Below are 19,584 nucleotides of genomic sequence, written 5' to 3'. Positions count from 1 at the left end.
AGGCCACACATTCAGGTCAGCATCCTGGGCACTGCAGCCACAATCTTGGCTCTGATACTAGTCTCCAAGAACCCTACAAATGCCCAAGCCTGCCGATAGCAGACTCCTGACAAAGGAGAAGCAGCCGCACCTCGCTGAGCTCTGGGAAGTTATCCTGCTGACAGAAAGGACACTGCCAAAGGCCAGTTTCATCGTTCCGTATCGCCTGGTCGTAGCTTTCTCCCTGTGGCCGCCTGTGGGCTATCCCGGTCACATTGCAGATGATCATTTTACCTGCAACATAATGGGAGAGGAGAAAGAAGGAATGAAAAACTGAAAGGCAACTGCAGGGCTGGGCAGTTCCCTCCATCTAAGGCCACTGTGCATGAAGGTGTTAGATTACCCAGGTACTTAAGAAGCTGCTTTGTGTAGATGCAACCACAGCACTGTCCCAGTATCACCCTCACCAAGATCCTTCTGCTCCACCTCTACACATCCTAAGTCAACTTAGGATGACAGAAACCATCGGAGCCCTCCCAGTAAACAGGGATGTACCTATATAAAAAGTCTCCGGAGTTTCTTTGGTCAGCATGTTGAAGACCTCTTCTGTGTTTGGAGAACGGTATGGAGTTCTCAGGTCCTTGTACCTGCAGCTTAGTTCAGCTCGAATGTCATATAAAGTGATGTGCTTGTCACCATAGCCCTGTGTGGTATTCAAAGGTTATAAAGCCATTAGCAGCAGGAAGGAGGTAAATGGGGAATCAGTATAAGTTATGAAAGAGCTCAAGGAACTCATCGAACAGCAAATTTAAAAAAAGAGGAATGCACAGGGTACCATCAAACTGTGGAGCTCAGTCAGAGGATGCTGAGAAGGTCAAAAGTACCAAAGTGTACTTTCTGTAAGCATTTACCACATGCCATTGTCAAACACTGAATACTCGTGGCTGTTTACAGAACAGCAGCAGCTAAATGCTCAACTCCTAAGAAGGATAAGGGTCACCAGCTATAAAACTTAAGAAACTGGACAGCAGAGCTTTCCCTCTGTTGCTCAGCACCAGGAGCCCCCAGCACACCTGTCTTTCCAGTTCTTCAGCAAAGGCATCGAGATCCAGGTCTTTCAGACGCTCGGGGTTTTCTAAGATCTCCTCTAGAGCTCCTGCAGGATTAGCATCTTCTGCCGACTCATCATATTCTAAGGCATCCACTGCCATTTTTCTTGCCCATTCGTAGGTTTCAGGATGGACTCTAGACCCATCTAGGACTTCGATGTAGGAATCGGTACTGAAATAAAACCAAAGCAATGTTTAGATAAGAACTCTGCAGAGTTCCAGAGTCACCTCCTTCAGCTCAACAGCAAATCACACCGTTGAGCATCACTACAGGCTGTGTGGCTGCTTTGTCACTGCTGCCCTCAGTGGAACAAACTACTCTGAAAAGGACACAACAAATCCTTCACTGCTAAATCAACAGGAGCCAAGGCAAGATAAGACAAATTCCAACCTGCAGCTCCTGTACTGTAAAGATACAACCGGGCATTTTGGATGCTATCTACATTTCACCACTGTGTGCCACAGCTGCTCACAAACTTCCCAGTATTGCTACTAGTTTAAGAGGAAGCTAAATTGTCAAGTTATGCCTCAAGTTTGAAACTTCAGAAAAATAAAATACTGATGACAGGACTAGGCAGAAACTAAAAGTGCACACAGTTTACTGACAGACATGCACGGTGACAACGTTAGGGCACAACTGGTTTTAGTTTAGTTCCTCTTGACCACAAAGGGTCTTTCAAACCATAGCATGCTATATAATTAATGTTCGGCATCTCACATTGCTATGCGAGTTTAGCTGCCCTTAAGAATCGGATTAATAAGCAGCAATACTTGAACTTGGCCAGAGACCAGAGGGGCCACACAGAAATTCCTGGGAACATGGATTCCATGGAACAAGATTGCTTCAGCCTGTTGCTCACACTAATTCCACACCCCCTACAACATCGAACGCCCCCAATACCCACCTATCGCCCAGCGACGCCGTGTCGATTTTGATGAAGCCAGCGCAGTTGATGAACACCTTGGGTCCCATGTGACACATCGTAACCAGCTGGGTCCTGTTCTCCAGACGTGTGTTGTTTTGTTTTAAGATCTAGAGAGAGAGGTCATTGTATAAACTTTGCCATTTGAACAGAATGGTTCTCTGGGAAAGGCAGAGGACTCACACCAGACACCACAGTGTTAAAACATCTGACATAATCCAGCCCATCACAGCTCAGAAATTGTTGCCCCCTGCCTGTGTCTCAACATCATATGAGAGGGAGTGACTCCACATGGAACAGCTCCAACTCTCAGGAAAAGTGTTGGCTTTTTGCCTCATGTTTTCTACAGTATGGAGGTGTCTTGATACTGTAACAGTGCATCTGTTCCTGCGGGTTAAGGAGCTCACTAGGACTGATGGATTTGCTGAGTTGCGCAGGTCTATCAAGGACCTAAGTCCAAGCAGAGCCTTGGGGTCAGGTGCAGTGAGGTAACACGTACTAAAACACACATCAATGGACCTGTCAGCTGCATCTGGCATACGGGATCCTGACTCAGCCCGTAACAGCACTGTCACCAGGCCAACTCACACATTATTGGTGATGTGTTTTGGTTTTGTAGGCAGGGACGGAAGCTGCCTTACCTTTAGCAGGTGAGTGCCTTTGCGTGGTCCCAGGCCACACACGTACTGCAGCAAAGCCTGGCTGTGAGGGTGAGCAATTGCCCGATTGACATCCACTCCCACCTCGTTCACACGGTTTATGAATTCGCAGTAGAGGGCATTCAGCAGTTCCTCCTTCACCACGTGTTCCTGCCAGAAAGGAGAGGCATTAAGCTTGCACAGAGACGCGTGCGACGCTCTGCCATAAGCAAGCTAAGCCCAACATAACAGACTGGCTTTCAGGAGCTGTACTGCACCTCAGCCCCAAGAACAGCCTAAAGGCAGGAGGCAGATGAACCAAAGGAGGCAAAAGAAAAGGTGCTGTATCCCGAATATGGCATAGAATCGGCAGAACTTGCACCAGTTCAATTCGGAATACTTTTCTTCGACAACTAACTGTCCCAGGCCTTCTAGGCTACTTTCATTTGCAGAGAAATTTCTTCCTTGCCCAAGGATCTCACAAGGAAAAGTTACCTGCAGAGGGTGGAGTTTCAGGCAGAGAATATCCTCATCAGAGCTGCAGACCTGGGCAAACTCTATGAGGGGGTCCTGAATGCGGCGTGCAAGGGACACGGCTTGACGCAGCAGTGGTGGGTAATCCCGGAATTCATTCTGCAAGAGGCCAAAGAATCACGGAAAACCCTCATTGGTGTTTTCACACTTTATAGCACAAGTAGCAAAGACACATCAGATAGAGAATGGAACAAGAGAAGCATTTGGTGCTCAACACAAAGAGAGCTGAGGTCAAAGTCTCCCAGGAACTCTGCTGCAACCAGGAATAGAACAACTCCATCCACTCTGTTGAGCAAGATGCATTTTAGTCTACATTAATATTAAATTTGTACATCTGCTGGCACTGATCTCTGCAGGGTAGCCTAAGTAAAATGTTTTGCCTTGATCCAAAGACCAGTACGTCACTGTCTAGATGGATCACATGAGGCAGCAGATGATACAAGGCAAGGCCAATGCAACAAATGGAGGATGAGACAGCACAAATGAGTGACAAGACTAAGGGACAGCTGGAATAACAGAAGGTTCACCTCAGACTTCTTGCTGTTCATGTAGAGAATGGCCAGCTCATTGTCCACCAGCTCCACACCAATAGAGGACAGCTGCTGCCCTTGATCCAGCTCATGAACAATTCTCTTTACATCCTCCATCAGCATCTGAGCATCCCTACGGAGAAACAGCCAAGGGGATTGAGGGGACAGCACAAAGCTGGGTCCTGGAATCACTTAGGGACATAACCCCAGGGGGTTAGCTCACACCACAGACAGAAACAGTGAAATGTAGACAGGCAAGAGGAAAGGATGGCAAAGAAACTGGGAAGTGGAAGAAACACCATCTGACCTGTTCTCGCCCGCAATTGTCACCACGTGAGGCTTCTTGTTCAGGAGGAATTTTTTCAAGGTTTCAATATCCTGGGCCTGGAAAGGAAAGTTGAGACAGGTCATAATGGAAAAGCTAGAGGGTTTCTGTATTGAGCTAGCTACCAGTCCTAGGTTCCTATTTCACAGGACAAATCCTCCCCCACTGCCACCATGACACGACCATGGCTAAACGCCTTTTCCACTGGCTGGCCTTGCAGCTCTGACAACTGTAAGGACAAACAGGAAAGCTCTGCAGAGGAAAGACTCATGGCATCACACTGTTGTTACAGAAAATCAGTGCAAGTAGGGAATGGAAGTCAAAAGTCTGATCCAAGCTCCAACAGATCCCACACCTTCTCACTGTTACAATGTGATCATGGAAACGGGAAATTTCTGTAGCTGAGACCACAGAAGCTCACAAACTCCCAACCAGTAGAATCTGGGAATGACAAGGCTCTGTCACTCCCTGTAGAGGAGCAAAAGAGATGAATTGGAATGCAACTGGAAGCAACTGTTCTACCAGAATAATCACAGGGTGGGGAAAACGCAGTATTTTTGCAAGCAAGAGTGACAAGGCCTGAGCTGTCTTCAAACTGACTATTCTTCTCTGGCCCACACTGGATCACATGGTACCAGAAGTGACATGCAGACATTCATCTTGACAACAGCCACACCAAGTCTCACCTTCTTCTCCCTCTCTTCCTCACGCCAGGCGTTCCTTCTCTTTGTGAAATGCGGCAGCCGGAGGAAGTCTGTAACCTCACCCTCTCCATTAACAAGGGCACAAAACACGGGGTGGTCCCTGCAAAACAGACATCACTCAGACACGGAGGATTGATAAACCTGTACATGGATCCAGAGGAAACTCCTTTCCTTCTACCTGGCTGAAGAAAATGCAATGCCCAGCACTCGAATCCCCTTCCCTTGGTTTTCATCCATGAAATCATCATCTTCCTCCACTTGTTGATCAGGACGGTATGAAGCTACTTTGAGCCAGTTGTACAGTTTCCGACTGCAAGCCTGGTACAACAGAGAAGGGGAGAGTGAGAAAATCCACTGCAGGTGCTTTGGCACGGCCCTTCTCCAGGAGGAAAGCCGTGGACTGCTCAAGGCAGCAAGACAGTCTATTCTGCCAGGATTGGGACCAGCTCTTCTCCCTCCCACCAAGATATCTGCTTTTTCTCCATCCTTGGGAAAGAACCAGACTCGCACCCCCGCCTGCTTCCTCCTCCTTCCCAAGAGCCTGCGGTACGGCCCATCAGCAGCAATCTCCAGCACACTGCAGGTCAGTTAGCATTTGCAACCCAGTTCTGACTTAAACCCACCCGTCTCCCTTCTCACCTTGAGGACGTACTCCTTGGCCTCCACCAACAGCTTGTTCTTCAACTCTTTAGCCATCTGCACATAGAGGAACTGGTTGAGGGAGCGCTCAATGGCCATCGTACGCTGCCGGTTCCACTCTTGCACCTGGTGGCTGAACTCATCCCGATAATAGAACTGTTTGATTTCATCAAAGTATGTCTGGTCACTACCGTAACTGCAAGAAATGAGAGGTGGAGATACAGAAGGGCTCCAACACCTGCATTAGCACCATCACTGGTGATTCCTGCCCAGGGATGTAATAGCAGTATTGAAGATTCAGTGAGCTGCCTGGAAAATGTAGGGATGACCCAATCCTCCCTTCAAACACTCCTTCAGATGCCAAAGCTCTGCTGTTACAGAGATCACAGCTGAACGCTGTGCTGGCTGCACAGAGAGGCCTGATCAGTGCAACACGGGGCAGCCCACAGCCAGGCCAGCACACCCACAATGCACAGCGTGGCTACTCGAGTGTGCAGGGAAGGACTCAAGGAGCCAAACAGTGAGGGTGGCTGGGAAACAACCATAATCTTTCACAAAAATCCTAAAGGCTTCAGAGTTTGCCTTCAAATGAACAAGCCAGATATCTGCTAAAGTTTTCATTACATTGAAGAAAAGAGCAAGACTCTGAGAGACCACTTGGCTTTAAGGGGCAGGAAACCAAAAGGCCATGATTTCCAGGAGCAGTCTGGGTTACAGAGGAGCTCTAGCAACACAGCAGCACTGAATGAACGAGCTCTGCCAAGGCAAGGATGGCATAGCCAGTGAGGACTCACCCCTCCACTCCTTTCATGTCAATGCTGATATCTATAGTCAGCAGTCCCTCCTCCTCTGCCAGGCTCATTTTCAGGAACTGGTCATCTCGCAGCTCCTTCACAGGCTTGTTCTTCAAGTATTTAAAGGAATAGGCATAGTGGGCTTCATCAACATCCTGGGAGAGAGGAGAGACAGTCACCACGCATGCAGGGCATTCGTGAAGAAAGACCCCTCTGTAGACTGTAGCAGACAATGGTTTTCATTCAATACCCCCTCATCTCTATGCCTGCCAGTCTGCATTTCCCTCCCCAGCAGGACACAGTGGAATTCGTTCCCAGTCCCAGAGAAAAAGAGACTGTTTCAATAATTCAAGGCAACATCTCAAAACACAGCGTGCTGCTGAGCTGGCTTCTACAACAGCCCAGCTCACATGTTGCTCTAAGATTTATTCAGAGTTGCCACTGACATGGGAGAAGTTTTCAGATGCAAAAATGAGCATCTGTATGCTATTTAGATCCTTCCCTGAACTGACCCACAGAGTCAGAGTTCCCTTCCTTACCTTCTTCCCCTTTTTGGTTGGTGAAATGTTGATTTTAGCTCTTTCTTGGAAAGTCTGTCTCAGGACCTGTCTGACCAAAGGCTCTCTGGCTATTTGCAAAGCCACCATGTAGCGGGCTCCTTCCAGCACTGCTTCAGGGCTTGGGAATTGACTATAAAAGCAAAAAGGCAATGTGAAGGTTTAGGACTTGAGAATGTCCCCACATGCCCTCCTCTGTGTCACATCTACACAACATCAACGCAGTTCCCCCGCCACTGACCTACACACATAATCCTTGGCCAGCTCCAGGGGCTCTGCAGGGAACTGCTCTGTCTCATGACGCTGGTAACTGTCTCGGAGATTCTCTCCAAACTGCTCAGGTGTCAGACCAAATTTCTTAGCCAGGCCATCTAGGAAAACAAAACAAAACACAAAAATAATGAGGACAAGGGTACTGCAGCTTATACTGAGTGAAACTACCAGTTGTCCTTCTACAGGTGAGCCAGGCCACAGCAAGCTCAGCACGACAGAACACAGCCCTTACCCAGCCCAGCTGTCTGGCAGATGGTGTACATATCCCGACGGGACGCCTGCTTCAGCTCCGGCCCTTTCTGCTCATCGTCTTCTGCGTCCTCCCCTTCACCTATGGGAAGGATACATTTAGTGAGGACTCTTTACAGAAGCATCCAGACAGCTGCAGGCTGTTACAGCACAGCGAAGGGATCAAACACAACCTACATCGTGCAGAAGAGCCCCTAAATTCCACAAACACACCTTAAAGGTCACAGTAGCCTTAAAACTATCCAGGGTTAGAAAACCACCCTGAAAACGTTCTCTTCAGTTTCACTCTTTTGCAGTTTTAATAGCAGTATCCCTGAGTTGCGTGTTAAAGCACACATCAAGGTGGCTGATCCTTGCTTTGGCCTCTGCCATGAGGGATGGTATTCAGTCCATCAGAAAAGCAGCACCTTGTGTGACAAACTTTAAACATTTTCAGCGATGCCTGGAAGAGCTGAGATTAACTTGAGATAGAAGCAAACAGCAGAGATGCTCTCTGCAAACAAATGGGCTTTGCAACAGACTTCTTTACTACTCTTTTGAACCAGGATTTTCAAACAGCCCACAATTAGGAGTCTATTAAGTCTGGGGACAAACCTTCCTCCTCTTCACCATCCTCTCGGATGCGCTTTTGCTTCTTTCGAGCAGCCTTGGCAGCATTCTGCATCTTGGGGATGTCTCGCCCATAGTACAGCAGGAAGTGATTATACACGTCCTTCAGCTCATCCGTGGACTGCACGTCCTTCAGCCTATGGCACGTAAAGCCAGCACGTTACACCCTGCCCGCAGCCCAACCACGGTCAGAGCACTTGGGGAACTGGCTCTGGTATAGACCAGGCAGAGGGAGCGTTTGGGCTCATCTTCCAAAAGAGTTTTAAATATTTCTCATTAATGGCTTTGTAGGGAGGCTAAAGTCAATGGGTTGCAGCAGTCAGAGATTCTGCGCTATTTGGGCAAGTTAATGCACATTTTGAGTTGTTTTGGAATTAATATAAGAAAGTCACAGTGCCATACCTCTCCATGTCAGTAGTGTCAAGGGCCCTTATTCCATCAGCCAAGGGCTTGTCTGGGTCCGCAGAGATTTGTTCGTACTGATAGGCCTGCATCTTCTCAAACAGACGTGTCAGGTTCTGCTTGCGGATCTTCAGCTGGGTCCACTAATATGAGAACAAAGACTTGCCGTCACATGCACCATAGTGGTGTGTCACATCTGTCTCCTCCCTTCCTAAACACAGGCTACCAGGATCTTTGGATATTTGTCATATAAAAATAATTAGCAAAATCTTCATCCACAGCCAAGCTTGGAAACATTCCTCACCTTCTCATCCCACTGCCAGACCCTCCACAGATCGTTGATGTGCAGCTCTGGCTCCACATACTCCTTTCTGTAGAACGCGATGAATGGGACCTGGGTCAGAAATGAGACTCATCACCACCGTGCAGGAGACTGGGCTGTTCCTGGCAGCCAGGAGTTCAGAGAATGCCCCTGTTCCATGTGGAAGAACCAGCTGTCCCACCAAAGAATACACCACATATACCCAGAAGCTCCTGCAACATTCAGGTAACACCTCAGGGAATAGGCTGAATGGACCAAGCAAGGCTGAAGAGACTGAAATTCCTGCGCTTCATTTAGCATCAATTTCTCAAGGATCAAGGGAAATACAACAGCATCAGCCTCATCAAATGGGTCTTAAAATACGTGTATTGCCACAGCTCACACACGATGAGCTGCACTTTCCAATGAAGCACCGTTTTGTCACAGGGGAGACAACCAGGTACGGTATCTCAGCCTCTTCTAGTTTGCTGCTCTAAGTGCTTCCAGCAGCCCCCCTGCTAATCCTGTCAGGATGGGGAAACAGAAACACAGGCCTTACCCTGGCAAAGAAGCCGAGTTGTGAATTACCTCAAAATGTTGATTTCTCATGAAATTCAGGGCTTCTTTAATCTTCTGGATGGTGCTGGGCCCCTTGCGGCTGAAGCTGCTGCTGGCTTGTCCACGGTCAAGGTAGTCAGAACTTTCCTAAAAGAAGAAATACATCATGTTGATCGTATTCCTGAGCTGGCCCCCAAAATACCAGCAAAGGTTGGAAAACAGTGGTGCTTTTGGTAGCTGGAAATGCAGGTTTAACTACACACTCTGATTTCGGACCACAGAAAAGCATCGTAGGCCTGACTGGCTTAAAGAAAAATAGAGAAGCATGATCTGGCCAATGTAACTGAGCAGATTGTGGCTAATACTAGTTTAGCCCTCAGTGCACAGTGGCTCAGAGATCTTTCAATCACTCTTGCAAGTTCTCTGCGTTCCTTTTTGTCCTGTTTTATGGATGCAAAACTGATTATATTTGCATGTAAAATGACGTGCTCAAAACCAGAAAACCAGAAAAAAAGGTATAGTGGGCACACATTCCTGGAACAAGGAGGAGATTCCTGGAGCAGACTTCTGGAACAATGTCTACAGGCTGGAAACCTCCATCACTTTCAAGTCCTCTTAGGACAGAAGTCCCAGGTGTAGTCCTTTACCTGCAAAGAGATGGTGGGTGTCGCAAATGCGTTTCTGTAAATCCAGTCAGCTTCTTCCTCCAGCTCATCATCTTCAGCATTCTTCACTGGGATGGATCGCAACTGCGAGAAGACAACAGGATGAGCAGAGGTATGTGCAACATCGGGCCCTGCTTCTGGAATAATTTCCAGAAGCATGGAAATTATCGTTTTGAGCTGCAGGTTGCCTATGGGGTCTCACTACCTCCCACACCCACAGCAGAGCACAAGCCCTGCATCACTTCCAGGAGTGCAATACTGGCACCCAGTGGCCAAAGAGAAATTGTGATCAGTGCCAAAACCAGGCTTACACAGCTACAACAGCTCACAGTGTTATCTTTGCAGGTGGAGTTTCAGTCTATACCTTTGAAAGGCGGGATTTTCCAAGAGGGAAAAAGAAATGCCAAAATCCAGCCAGCTGGTCTGCAGCTCCCAGGCCTGTTGTGCTTGCTGGGAGCCGAAATGTTTTCTGCCTGCAGACCAGCACCCTCTTTCCTCACCTGGAACCTCTCAGGCATGTCCGTCATGCGGATCTCGTTGTCCTGGTCCGTTAGGTGACTGCTCTCCAGCTCACTGGGCTCGTACATCTCAAAGATGCTACGCCGACTGACGCGCTTCTTGGTAGTCTTTTTGGGTCGTACACGGGTCTCGCCTTCGGCTTCTTCATCCTCGTACTCATATTCCTCCTCCATCTCCTCATCATACTCATTGTACTTCTCAAACTCATCATAGTCAAAGTCCACACCGAAGATTTCCTGGGCTTCCTGCAAAGCACTGGAAGGCAAAAACTATCGTTCAGCCCCATGGTGCCATCACAAAACATCTTTGTAGCCACACAGAAGTGGCCAGAGCACCTAAGTCTAAGCTTTATTTTTCACCTACGCTAAAAAATCATGGATAGGTACACAACTCTGAGCTTTACATGCAAATACTTCTCTTAAGGGACAATTTTTGGTATCCCTGTAAAAAAAACAGGCAAGAATGGAAGGAGTCAGGAATTTAAGAAATTTCACTGAAAGCTCCATGTTTAAATTTACCAGGTTCCTTTGGGGAAAGAGAGCCGTGGTATCCAACCACAAGCTGAATCACTCTACAGTTGCAAGAATCAAGTAAGCTGAGTACTGGTTTTGAGGCTCCAGGCCAATTTCCAATCAATACTTACGCATCTGTGTATCCAGGGAGCTTCTTTCTCCATTTTGGCTTCTTCAGAGGTTGTCCATCATCATCCACAATGAAGTCATCAATGTCTGAACATTGAGAAGCAATTTAGTGGTCAGGACATTCGCATATTCAACTGGTAGCTCTGACAAATCTCAGTTCAGCCATTGCAGCTGTGATCCTCCACCACAGGCTTTGGCTGCCACTGGCTGCTGATTTGCCCAGCTGCCCACAGCATCTCCTACACTGACCTCAGACATTCCTAGGTACTAAACAGTGCCTTGAGTTCCTTCTTTTGAAGCATTCTCATTTTGGAGGCAGCTTAGAGGAGACATTCAACACCTCAGCACGTCATGTGCTTCTGGGCAAAGCGGTTTAGACAGGCAAACTAAACCTGCCACCCAGAAAAATTTAATTCTAAAGACTGTACTAATGAGACAAGAGCTTTACCATTACACGGCTACAGCCTTTGGTTACTTCTAGCTCAGAGAAAGTCTTAACTTCATACCTGTGCTTTAATCCTTGGACAAACTTTGAATGTAACTGACAATCCATACTCACCCGATTCATCTTCCTCCTCCTCCTCTTCCTCTTCTGGTGGAGCAACAGGAGCTTCAACAGCTTCTCCTCCCTCCTCGCCTTCCCCATCCTGAAAGATTTCTTCAGCAATGGCTTCCTTCTCATGTTCTTCCTTCCCATAGTCTTCCTCTTCATCATCCTCATCATCGGACATTTTTCGCACACGTCTGAATTTTTGCTGCAAGTAAACAGGTTTGTTAGTGCACAGAATCCCTCAAACAGACACTCAGAACTGAAATTCCTCCCTGAGCAGCAGCACAGGAACACAACTCACTCTTTTGACTTTAACGCCCAAGTTCTCTTCAATGAGGTCAAAATCATCATCCTCCAGGCGGTCATCAAAAGCTATGAGAAGAAAGTAACGATAAGTTACAGTCCCCCTTCACTAATCTGGGAACGGACCACTCAGTGTGACAGGTATAGCTTCCCGAGCCCATGCAGACACCCAGGGCAGTGTGAGAGCGTTATGTTGTGGCCTGCTCTGAACAATCACCATAAAACTTACTGCGCTTTCTCTTTTTGTGGCCAACATCATCCTCAGAGTCTCCAGAGTCACTGCCTTCTTCCTCCTCTTCCTCCTCCTCATCGTCATCATCGTTAATGAATCCTTTCAAGTTCCCCTGCTCATCTTGGTCATCGAGATTCATTTCCTCCTCTTCCTCATCTGGTGGAGAGCAGCAAGTATTAGACATGTACTCATTGGTTATCTGCTGAGACTCCTTCTCAGCTCTGTACAAACATCTTCCTTCACACTATTCAGGCAGAGTGTTATCACTGAGCACTTTTACTGACACAGAACCCAGCCAGCTGTTCATGCCAGAATCCCACTTCTTATCTCATGTTCTCTCTGCAGAGGGAACAGGTGGAGTGGTCACACTGGGAGAATTCCTCTGCTTTTACTGTTTACTGTCCAATTATGTGACTGCAAGTCCCACAGGGGTGAAGTAGTGTATTTTCTATTGCCAAATATAAAAACCATGTAAGCACTTTGAGGAACGGAAGCACTTAAACAACTGAGATTATTGAGTACAGATGGCCATGCTATTATAGCACAGTTACTGCTCCATCTGCAGAGTCATGAGATGTAAAATAGAGCAGCGAGGCACACAGAGAATTCAGCAAACTCAGGACAGACAGCCAGACTCACCATCCTCATCTTCCTCCACAAATTTCTTGGTTACTCTGGGCACAACCTCCCCATCCTGGTTGTACTCCTCCTCCGACTCCTCCGCTTCGCTTTCTACGAAGTCAGACATGGCTGCAGCGTCTCACACGGCTGCACAGAACTGGGGGAGAGGAGACATCCATCACATCAGCTGAGCAAGCAAAACACAAGCACATTCCCCTGCTGGGTTCTGGAGAGAGCACAGCCAAGGAAAGAGGGTCTCAAACTATCTGTCAAGGCTGTGAATTACCCAGTGTCCACCCTGCCTGGACATCCCTGTCACCAGAAATTAGGCAAGCAAAGGAGCAACCAAGTGCTGCCAGGTCCTGTCAGCCCGTGTCTCGGTGAGTAGAACAGGGCCTGTCACAGCACCGTTTGTTACACGGCCGAGCTCCCGGCTGCGGCTGAAATGGCGCACGCAGCCAAAGCCCTTCACCCCATCCACACTCTCCCACGCGGCCATGAAAGCAACCCCACACTGCCACCGACACTGCACAGTGTTGGGCACACAGTCCAGCCAATTAGGATCTAATATGATTAATCCTCACTCAGTTAATGAAGCCAGAATGACCCTGAAAAGGGCCTTGAGGGAGCTGCAGTCACAGGCTGTTAGTGAGGCTCTGCAGAGCCCGCGGAGCAGCCACAGGAGAGGTGCTGGGGCTCCCCAGTTCCATCGACCCACACAGTCGGAGCCACTGCCGGGGTGTTCCAGCTCAGAGGCCTCTGTACTGAGATTGGGAAGTAACAAGAGGCTACAGAAACGGGATGGGTTTTTATATCCAGAACCTTTTATTTCAGGTTTCTCCCCAACTGAGGTTTCTGGAAGTAGAATAAATCAAACTTGGCACAATGGAAAGTGTGTGTCTGTAAAGACACTGCTCAAGTTCTGTTTCTCTGAACTTTCCGCTTCTTGTGGTTACAGAACTTGCTGTGATTTTTAAAATTTTCAAAGGACTTTTTTTTTTTAGTTCCTTTTTACAGACACAAAACCAACAGAAGCTCACAGAAGTCAGCTATAATAAAAAATAAACCAATTCCACAAATGGCTGTGAAGATGAAAACGCCAGCCCAGGAGGAAGTACCAGCCTTTGCGAAGGGACAAAAAGCAGCTCAGAGGAGGTGTCAGATCTAAAGCCAAAACCTCCATATTAAATTACATCTGATGTAAATGGTTATCTGCTGAGACTCCTCGGCTGTGCACAAACAGCATCTTCCCTCACACTATCCACACTTATAAATTACATCTGAGGTAATTTAACATGAAAGAAAAAAAAAAGATGAGAAAACAATCCCATATGCCAGGGAACGGTATCTAAACAAACACGCTTCAAAACGTTCCCGTCATCATTTACCCATTGCAAACAAACAGCTGAAGAGAATCAACCCCATACGGAACAACCTGATCAAGGCTTTTCCATGACACTTCTCGCGTATGGAACTTCATGTTCTGCCCCAAGATCCACACATCTGGTGCACAAACACGACGACTTTGAGAAAACCAGGGACTTATTTCTCTGTTAGAGAGTCCCATTCTTGAGAGGACACTGTAAAAATTGTATGTATTTCAGCATCCCTCTCAGAAATCACGCTTTGGAAAGCGGTACAGATGTTAGTTAAATGTGTTCCTGAAGCAAATGCCACCGATGAATTGTGTAACTACAGGCAATAGGAACAGGAATTGATATCTTTTCCAACCTGTGTATGAATATTATGTCAACTTCACACTTCCTCACCAATTCTTCTACATGTATCTATCAGGGTGCATTAACATATACAAAACTGCAGGCTAAGTGGCTATTCCTAGAGTATTTCCAAGTGTAATAACCTCAGTTCACTCCTGTCCATGATCAACACACTAACCCCTCGTCATAGCACCATTTAAAATTTCACTATTCTCTGTCAGTGAAACATTTTCCTCACAATTCCAACTTTCTTCCTCATTGCTTATTCTACCATTTACTGGCAATTTCACTTCACATCAAATCAAATCTGTCTGGACGCGGGGAACAGCTCGGATTTAGGAAAACCATCCCATTTAATGATGTGGCTGAGCAGGTTCCACACAAGCCAACCACCCACAAAACCCGGTGATTTCCGCTCCAACAAAAGGCACCTTGGGACAGTAGGGATGTCACTTTGCGTGGCAAAGGGATGCAAGGGCAGCTGTTACCAAGGAGACGCTGATTCAGGTGTGAACTAAAGGTGCATCTCCCACCCTTCGCTCCAGAGAGGCCTTTATTTGAAATAAAACAGGACAGGGAGGCAGGCAGGGACTCCGGGCTAAGGAGCATTGGGTCAGCCCAGGTGTATCAAGCTCTGGGCCTCTCCTCGGAGCCACATCCTTGCTCCTGTAACACTCCCAGGAGAGGGTCAGAGATTGCCACAGCATGGGAGCGAGCACTAAATTGCACCAGAGCACCAAAAAGTCAGGTAGACAATGCCTAATCCTGCACACTTACCTGTACACAAGCTCCTGTAGGTGATATATACATATAGCTTTACCCCAAAGATATCTCATGGCCACCAGACATTGATCAAGATGGACCAAAGACAAGAGCAAAGCTGCGAGCGAGGCAGCTCCAGCATGACGTGGCTCGCCCGGCGGCGATGCCGGAGCAGCTCGGGGCTGAGTGATTACACGACCTCGGTTCTCGACCAGGGGCAGCCGCACTTTGCTCAGCTTAAGGTCACAACTGTCCAGAGTCCACAGGCTCCTTTCAACTGGGATGACCCTGAGCAGAGCGCTCTTTTCATCAGCAACATATAGTTTTGTATCCAGTTTGTATAGCTGTTTGACCAACTTCTGAAGTCAGGACCTAAACCAGACATTGCCATCCTCCTTGGTGGTGGGTGCGCGAAGGAACACAGAGCAAAACAATGTCTGGAGACCAACGACACTGCAACAGGGAAAGTCCAGACAGCACAGCCACTGCAGCTCAGGAACTTCCCATACCTGCTTCGTTAGTTTTAATGCTCCCTGTTGGTCCCACCGCCCCCAACGCTCTCAGGCAGTAGAACATAACGTGGCAGAGTGTCACAGTTTAATGATATGTTGTGCAAAAAAGCACTTCCGCCTGCTTATTTTAGACCTGCTGCATCATAATTTCCTGTAAGAAACAGAAAATCGATGTTCCCTCCTCGCTTTCCCTGACCTGCCCATGACTTCACACACCTGCATCATGTCTCCTGTCAGCAAGCTTTGCCCCTAAGGTGAGGAAACAAATATTTTGTTTGTCTGGAAACCTGTTCATCTGCACCACCCCTGCCCCACACCTTTTCCAGTCCTGCTCTTTTGAGATGAGCAAACCAGAGCTGCCAATAACATCCAGGCACAAACTGCCAACGATTTATGCAGCAGAGTAATGAATGTTTTCTGCTTTGTTCACTGCTCCTTTAAAGTAATTCCAAAATATCCTTTTTAGACTATGGCGGGGTGTTGAAGTAATGTTTTAAAAGAAACAATTGATGAGACACCAACAGCTCTTTCCTGAATAGTAAAAGCTGATGTAGAGTCAATTGCTGTGGTGTTTGTTACCTTCATTACACCCGTTGCCACCGTATCTCATTTCCCACACTAGCACTCAGACATTCAGTATTATCTGGTCTCTACAATTTCCCACAGCGATCCTAAATAATTCAGGATTAAACTTTCCTTCACCACATCACCATATTCAGAAACAAACAAAAAAAGGCAGCAAAGATGACTGTGAAGCTCCACAATAACCTCACTCCACCGTGAGCACCAATCATTTGTCCCTACCCTTTCTTCGACACCCTTCAGGCAGGTATTAATCCCCCAAAGGGCCTTCCCATGCTGCTGCCTCTCGGCTTTTCACGGAGAACCTTGTCAGCAGTTTGCAAAGCCAAACCAGGGCTCTGGGAATCGCACCTGCAGAACAAGCTGGACCACGGGCGCACCCGAGAAACAGCGGTCAGACCCCTTCCCTCCTCCCAGCAGAGCCAGGCCGAGGCTCTCCGTGCCCATCCCCTCGCATCCACCGGCTTTTCCTGCCGTGTCACCGATGTCCCGCAGCCCCGGGGCTCTGTCACGGGGGAGCCGGGAGGGCAGGGGCTCCGGGCCCCTCGTGTCCGCGGGGGGAGCAGCCCCAACCCTCTGCCCCCCGCCCGGGCTCCCCCGGCGCTGCCCGGCCCGGCTCCCCCCGCAGGCCCCACCGGGTCTCCGCCCCGGGAGCTCCCGCCGACGCCAGCCCCACCCGGGAGCGGAGGAGCCGCCGCTGCCTTCATCCCCCACAATGGGGCCCCGCGGCCCAGCCCAACGCCAAGCACCGAGCCGTCCTTAACGCCCTTACCGGGGCCCAGGCCCGCCGCAGCCAGCCAGCCACCCCCGGAGGCCTCGGAGCCGCCCCGGGCCCCGAGCGTCCGCGTCGTTCCCCTGGCAGCGGCCCCGTGGTTCCCCTGGCAACGGGCCCCCCCAACCCGCAGGGGGTGACGCGAACCCTGCCGGTCCCCGCCCCCGCAACCGCTCGCTCTCCTCCGGCCCGGCGCAGCCCCGGTGCCGCCCGGCGCGGCCTTACCCGAGGCGCCGAGGGAAAATGGAGGCCTCCGCGGCGGCGGCGGCGAGCGAGGGGGGCGGAGCAGACGAGCGGCGACCTCCGGGCGGGCGTGAGCGGCGCCACTTCCGCTTCCGGCGGCGGAATGGTGCCGGCGGTGCTGCTGCCGGTGCTGGTCCTGGTGCTGGCGCTGGGCTCGGCGGTTCGCGGCGGCTCCGGGCCTGTCACCTGCGGCTCCGTGGTGAAACTGCTCAACGTGCGGCACAATGTCCGCCTGCACTCGCACGACGTGCGCTACGGCTCCGGTAACGGGACGCACATCCCCCGCTTTACCTCCTTACGGGTCGGGCCGGGGCTGAGCGCGGTTCTCCCTCTCCGCAGGCAGCGGGCAGCAGTCGGTGACCGGGGTGTCGGCCGCGGATGACGGGAACAGCTATTGGCGGGTGCGGGGCCGCACGGCGGCCGTGTGCGAGCGGGGCCGGCCGGTGCGGTGCGGGCAGCAGATCCGCCTGACCCACCTGGGCACCGGCCGCAACCTGCACAGCCACCGCTTTGCCTCCCCGCTCTCCGGGAACCAGGTACCCGCCGGGACCCCGGCCTCAACGGGGAGCCCCAACTTGTCCCCTGGGCCCAGCCCCTTTCCCCAGGAACAATCGAGTCCGCCTTGTCACCCAGATCCCCCTTGTCACCCTGGACCTGCTGGGTCCCCACTGGGTTTTCCTTGTCTCCGCCAGTGCTGACTGGGTCCCCCTTGTCCCCTCTGTCCCTACCAGTTGTCTTGTTCCCTGGTCCCAACCAGTCTCACCTTCTTCCCCGGTCCCTACCACATTTTCCCTATCCCTCCCAGTCCCAGATGCGTCCCCTGTGTCCCTGCTAGCTCTGTCTTTTTCCCTAGTCCAAACTGGGTCCCCTATGTCCCTACGAGTCCCACTTTGTTCCTCCCTCCCTATCAGCTCCTCCTTGCCCCCATTAAGTCCCAACCAGGCTCTCCAAGTCCCAGCTAAGCCCCAATCACACTGAGGTCCCCCACTTTATCCCCAAGACCCAGCCCTTTCCTCTGCCCCCACCCCTCCTTGCCCTCTGGGTCCAGCTCAGCGTGGTCCCCCATCTCTTCATCCCAGCCCCCAAACAAGCTGTTTTTCACCCACAGGAGGTGAGCGCATTTGGAGAGGCCGGCGAGGGCGACTACCTGGACGACTGGACCGTGGTTTGCAGTGGGACGTACTGGGCGCGGGACGGCGAGGTGCGCTTCCAGCACGCCTCCACCGAGGTCTTCCTCTCGGTGACGGGCGAGCAGTACGGGCGGCCCATCCACGGGCAGAAGGAGGTGCATGGCATGGCCGCCTCCAGCCAGAACAACTACTGGAAGGTGATGGAGGGCATCTTTATGCAGCCCAGTGACGTCTTCAAAGCGGAGCAGTACCACGCTGAGTTGTGACGGACAGTCAGACTGACACTGAGCTGCTGGGTGCTGCCCTGTGGCATTTGGGATAGCTCAACCCGGAGTACAGCCCCTGTACCCACCTGGGTCTGACACACACCAGAGTGCAGACCCCCAAATCCAACACAAGGCAGATCCCAATGTCCAAACCTGACCAAAAGCAGAGCCCAACGTCCAAGATCCAACATGAAGCAGGTTCCCCAAGTCCTAAATCCACCCCAAAGCAGGTCCTAATGTCTAAACCTGACCCAAAGCAGATCCTAGTGTCCAGACCTGACCCAAAGCAGAGCCCAGCATCTGAGATCCAGCACAAAGCAGGTCCCACATTCCAAATCCAGTTCAAAGCTGAGCCAAACATCCAACATGAACCAGGTCCTCATGTCCTAAATCCAGCCCAAACAGAATCCTAATGTCCAGATCTGATTGAAAGCAGAGCCCAGTGTCCAAGATCCAATCTGAAGCAGGTCCCCAAGTCCTAAATCCAGCCCAAGGCAGATCCTAATGTCCAGACCTGACCCAAAGCCCAGCCCAAGATCCAACATGAACTGGGTCTCTGTGACCTAAATCCAGCCCAAAGTGGATCCTAATGTCCAGACTTGACCCAGAGCCAAGCCCCACATCCAGACCTGACCCAGAGCACATTCGCAAACTCCACAACCCGTCCCTTGCAGCTCCCTCCAGCCAGGACCCCCCCACAGGAGCTGCACCCCACAGTGTACCCCAAACCTCTCCCTGTGCGTGGTGAGGACCCGGGACCATAAAAGAGCTGAATCCTCTGTCGTGTGCCTGTTTGTGCGGGTCGTGACGGCATTGAACGGTGCTGGGGGGCGGGCGGATCCGGTACCCCCCCCAAATATCCCCCTCCCGGCCCAGGCGCGGCGCTGCCGCTCACTCCGGGCAAGCACCGCTCGGCCCCGCCGCTCGGCCCCGCCCCGCCCCTC

At 50.4% G+C, this 19,584-nt stretch overlaps 2 protein-coding genes across 4 annotated transcripts in view; one reads left to right on the top strand and one right to left on the bottom strand.

Annotated features, from left to right (window-relative positions):
* Positions 1 to 17,347, bottom strand: part of SUPT6H (SPT6 homolog, histone chaperone and transcription elongation factor) — a 26,362-nt gene extending 9,015 nt beyond the window's left edge. The window contains exons 1-27 of one of the 3 annotated variants that reach the window (XM_065853152.2): positions 17,227 to 17,347; positions 12,674 to 12,812; positions 12,032 to 12,190; positions 11,801 to 11,871; positions 11,509 to 11,704; positions 10,952 to 11,036; positions 10,290 to 10,563; positions 9,772 to 9,873; positions 9,155 to 9,271; positions 8,570 to 8,659; positions 8,266 to 8,408; positions 7,849 to 8,000; positions 7,238 to 7,336; positions 6,974 to 7,103; positions 6,715 to 6,865; positions 6,176 to 6,330; positions 5,382 to 5,577; positions 4,921 to 5,060; positions 4,725 to 4,842; positions 4,021 to 4,097; positions 3,711 to 3,846; positions 3,145 to 3,282; positions 2,653 to 2,820; positions 1,994 to 2,121; positions 1,053 to 1,260; positions 535 to 682; positions 131 to 273 (exon numbers count right to left, since the gene is read on the bottom strand). In XM_065853152.2, coding sequence (XP_065709224.1) covers positions 131 to 273; positions 535 to 682; positions 1,053 to 1,260; positions 1,994 to 2,121; positions 2,653 to 2,820; positions 3,145 to 3,282; positions 3,711 to 3,846; positions 4,021 to 4,097; positions 4,725 to 4,842; positions 4,921 to 5,060; positions 5,382 to 5,577; positions 6,176 to 6,330; positions 6,715 to 6,865; positions 6,974 to 7,103; positions 7,238 to 7,336; positions 7,849 to 8,000; positions 8,266 to 8,408; positions 8,570 to 8,659; positions 9,155 to 9,271; positions 9,772 to 9,873; positions 10,290 to 10,563; positions 10,952 to 11,036; positions 11,509 to 11,704; positions 11,801 to 11,871; positions 12,032 to 12,190; positions 12,674 to 12,782 — 3,633 coding nt within the window. In that variant the 5' untranslated portion in view covers positions 12,783 to 12,812; positions 17,227 to 17,347. Of the gene's footprint in view, positions 1 to 130; positions 274 to 534; positions 683 to 1,052; positions 1,261 to 1,993; positions 2,122 to 2,652; positions 2,821 to 3,144; positions 3,283 to 3,710; positions 3,847 to 4,020; positions 4,098 to 4,724; positions 4,843 to 4,920; positions 5,061 to 5,381; positions 5,578 to 6,175; positions 6,331 to 6,714; positions 6,866 to 6,973; positions 7,104 to 7,237; positions 7,337 to 7,848; positions 8,001 to 8,265; positions 8,409 to 8,569; positions 8,660 to 9,154; positions 9,272 to 9,771; positions 9,874 to 10,289; positions 10,564 to 10,951; positions 11,037 to 11,508; positions 11,705 to 11,800; positions 11,872 to 12,031; positions 12,191 to 12,673; positions 12,813 to 16,451; positions 16,477 to 17,001; positions 17,109 to 17,226 lie in introns of those variants that run through there. The other 2 variants (XM_065853153.2, XM_071817080.1) reach the window with 2 other exon arrangements.
* On the top strand, positions 17,348 to 19,419 carry SDF2 (stromal cell derived factor 2). Its single transcript, XM_065853154.2, has 3 exons — positions 17,348 to 17,507; positions 17,584 to 17,780; positions 18,353 to 19,419. Exons 1-3 carry the CDS (start codon positions 17,348 to 17,350, stop codon positions 18,638 to 18,640), a joined length of 645 nt encoding a protein of 214 aa, XP_065709226.1. The 3' UTR covers positions 18,641 to 19,419.
* The last annotated feature ends 165 nt before the right edge of the window (positions 19,420 to 19,584 follow it).

This window comes from Patagioenas fasciata, chromosome 19, assembly GCF_037038585.1.
Source record: "Patagioenas fasciata isolate bPatFas1 chromosome 19, bPatFas1.hap1, whole genome shotgun sequence".
NCBI classification, from domain to species: Eukaryota; Metazoa; Chordata; class Aves; order Columbiformes; family Columbidae; genus Patagioenas; species Patagioenas fasciata.
This window is presented reverse-complemented; position numbering and strand designations above follow the sequence as displayed.

Coding starts and splice junctions, on each gene's coding strand:
- SDF2 (XM_065853154.2), top strand. CDS start 17,348: ATGGTGCCGGCGGTGCTGCTGCCGGTGCTGGTCCTGGTGCTGGCGCTG. Junction 17,508..17,583: donor CGACGTGCGCTACGGCTCCG/GTAACGGGACGC, acceptor CCCTCTCCGCAG/GCAGCGGGCAGCAGTCGGTG. Junction 17,781..18,352: donor CCCCGCTCTCCGGGAACCAG/GTACCCGCCGGG, acceptor TTTCACCCACAG/GAGGTGAGCGCATTTGGAGA.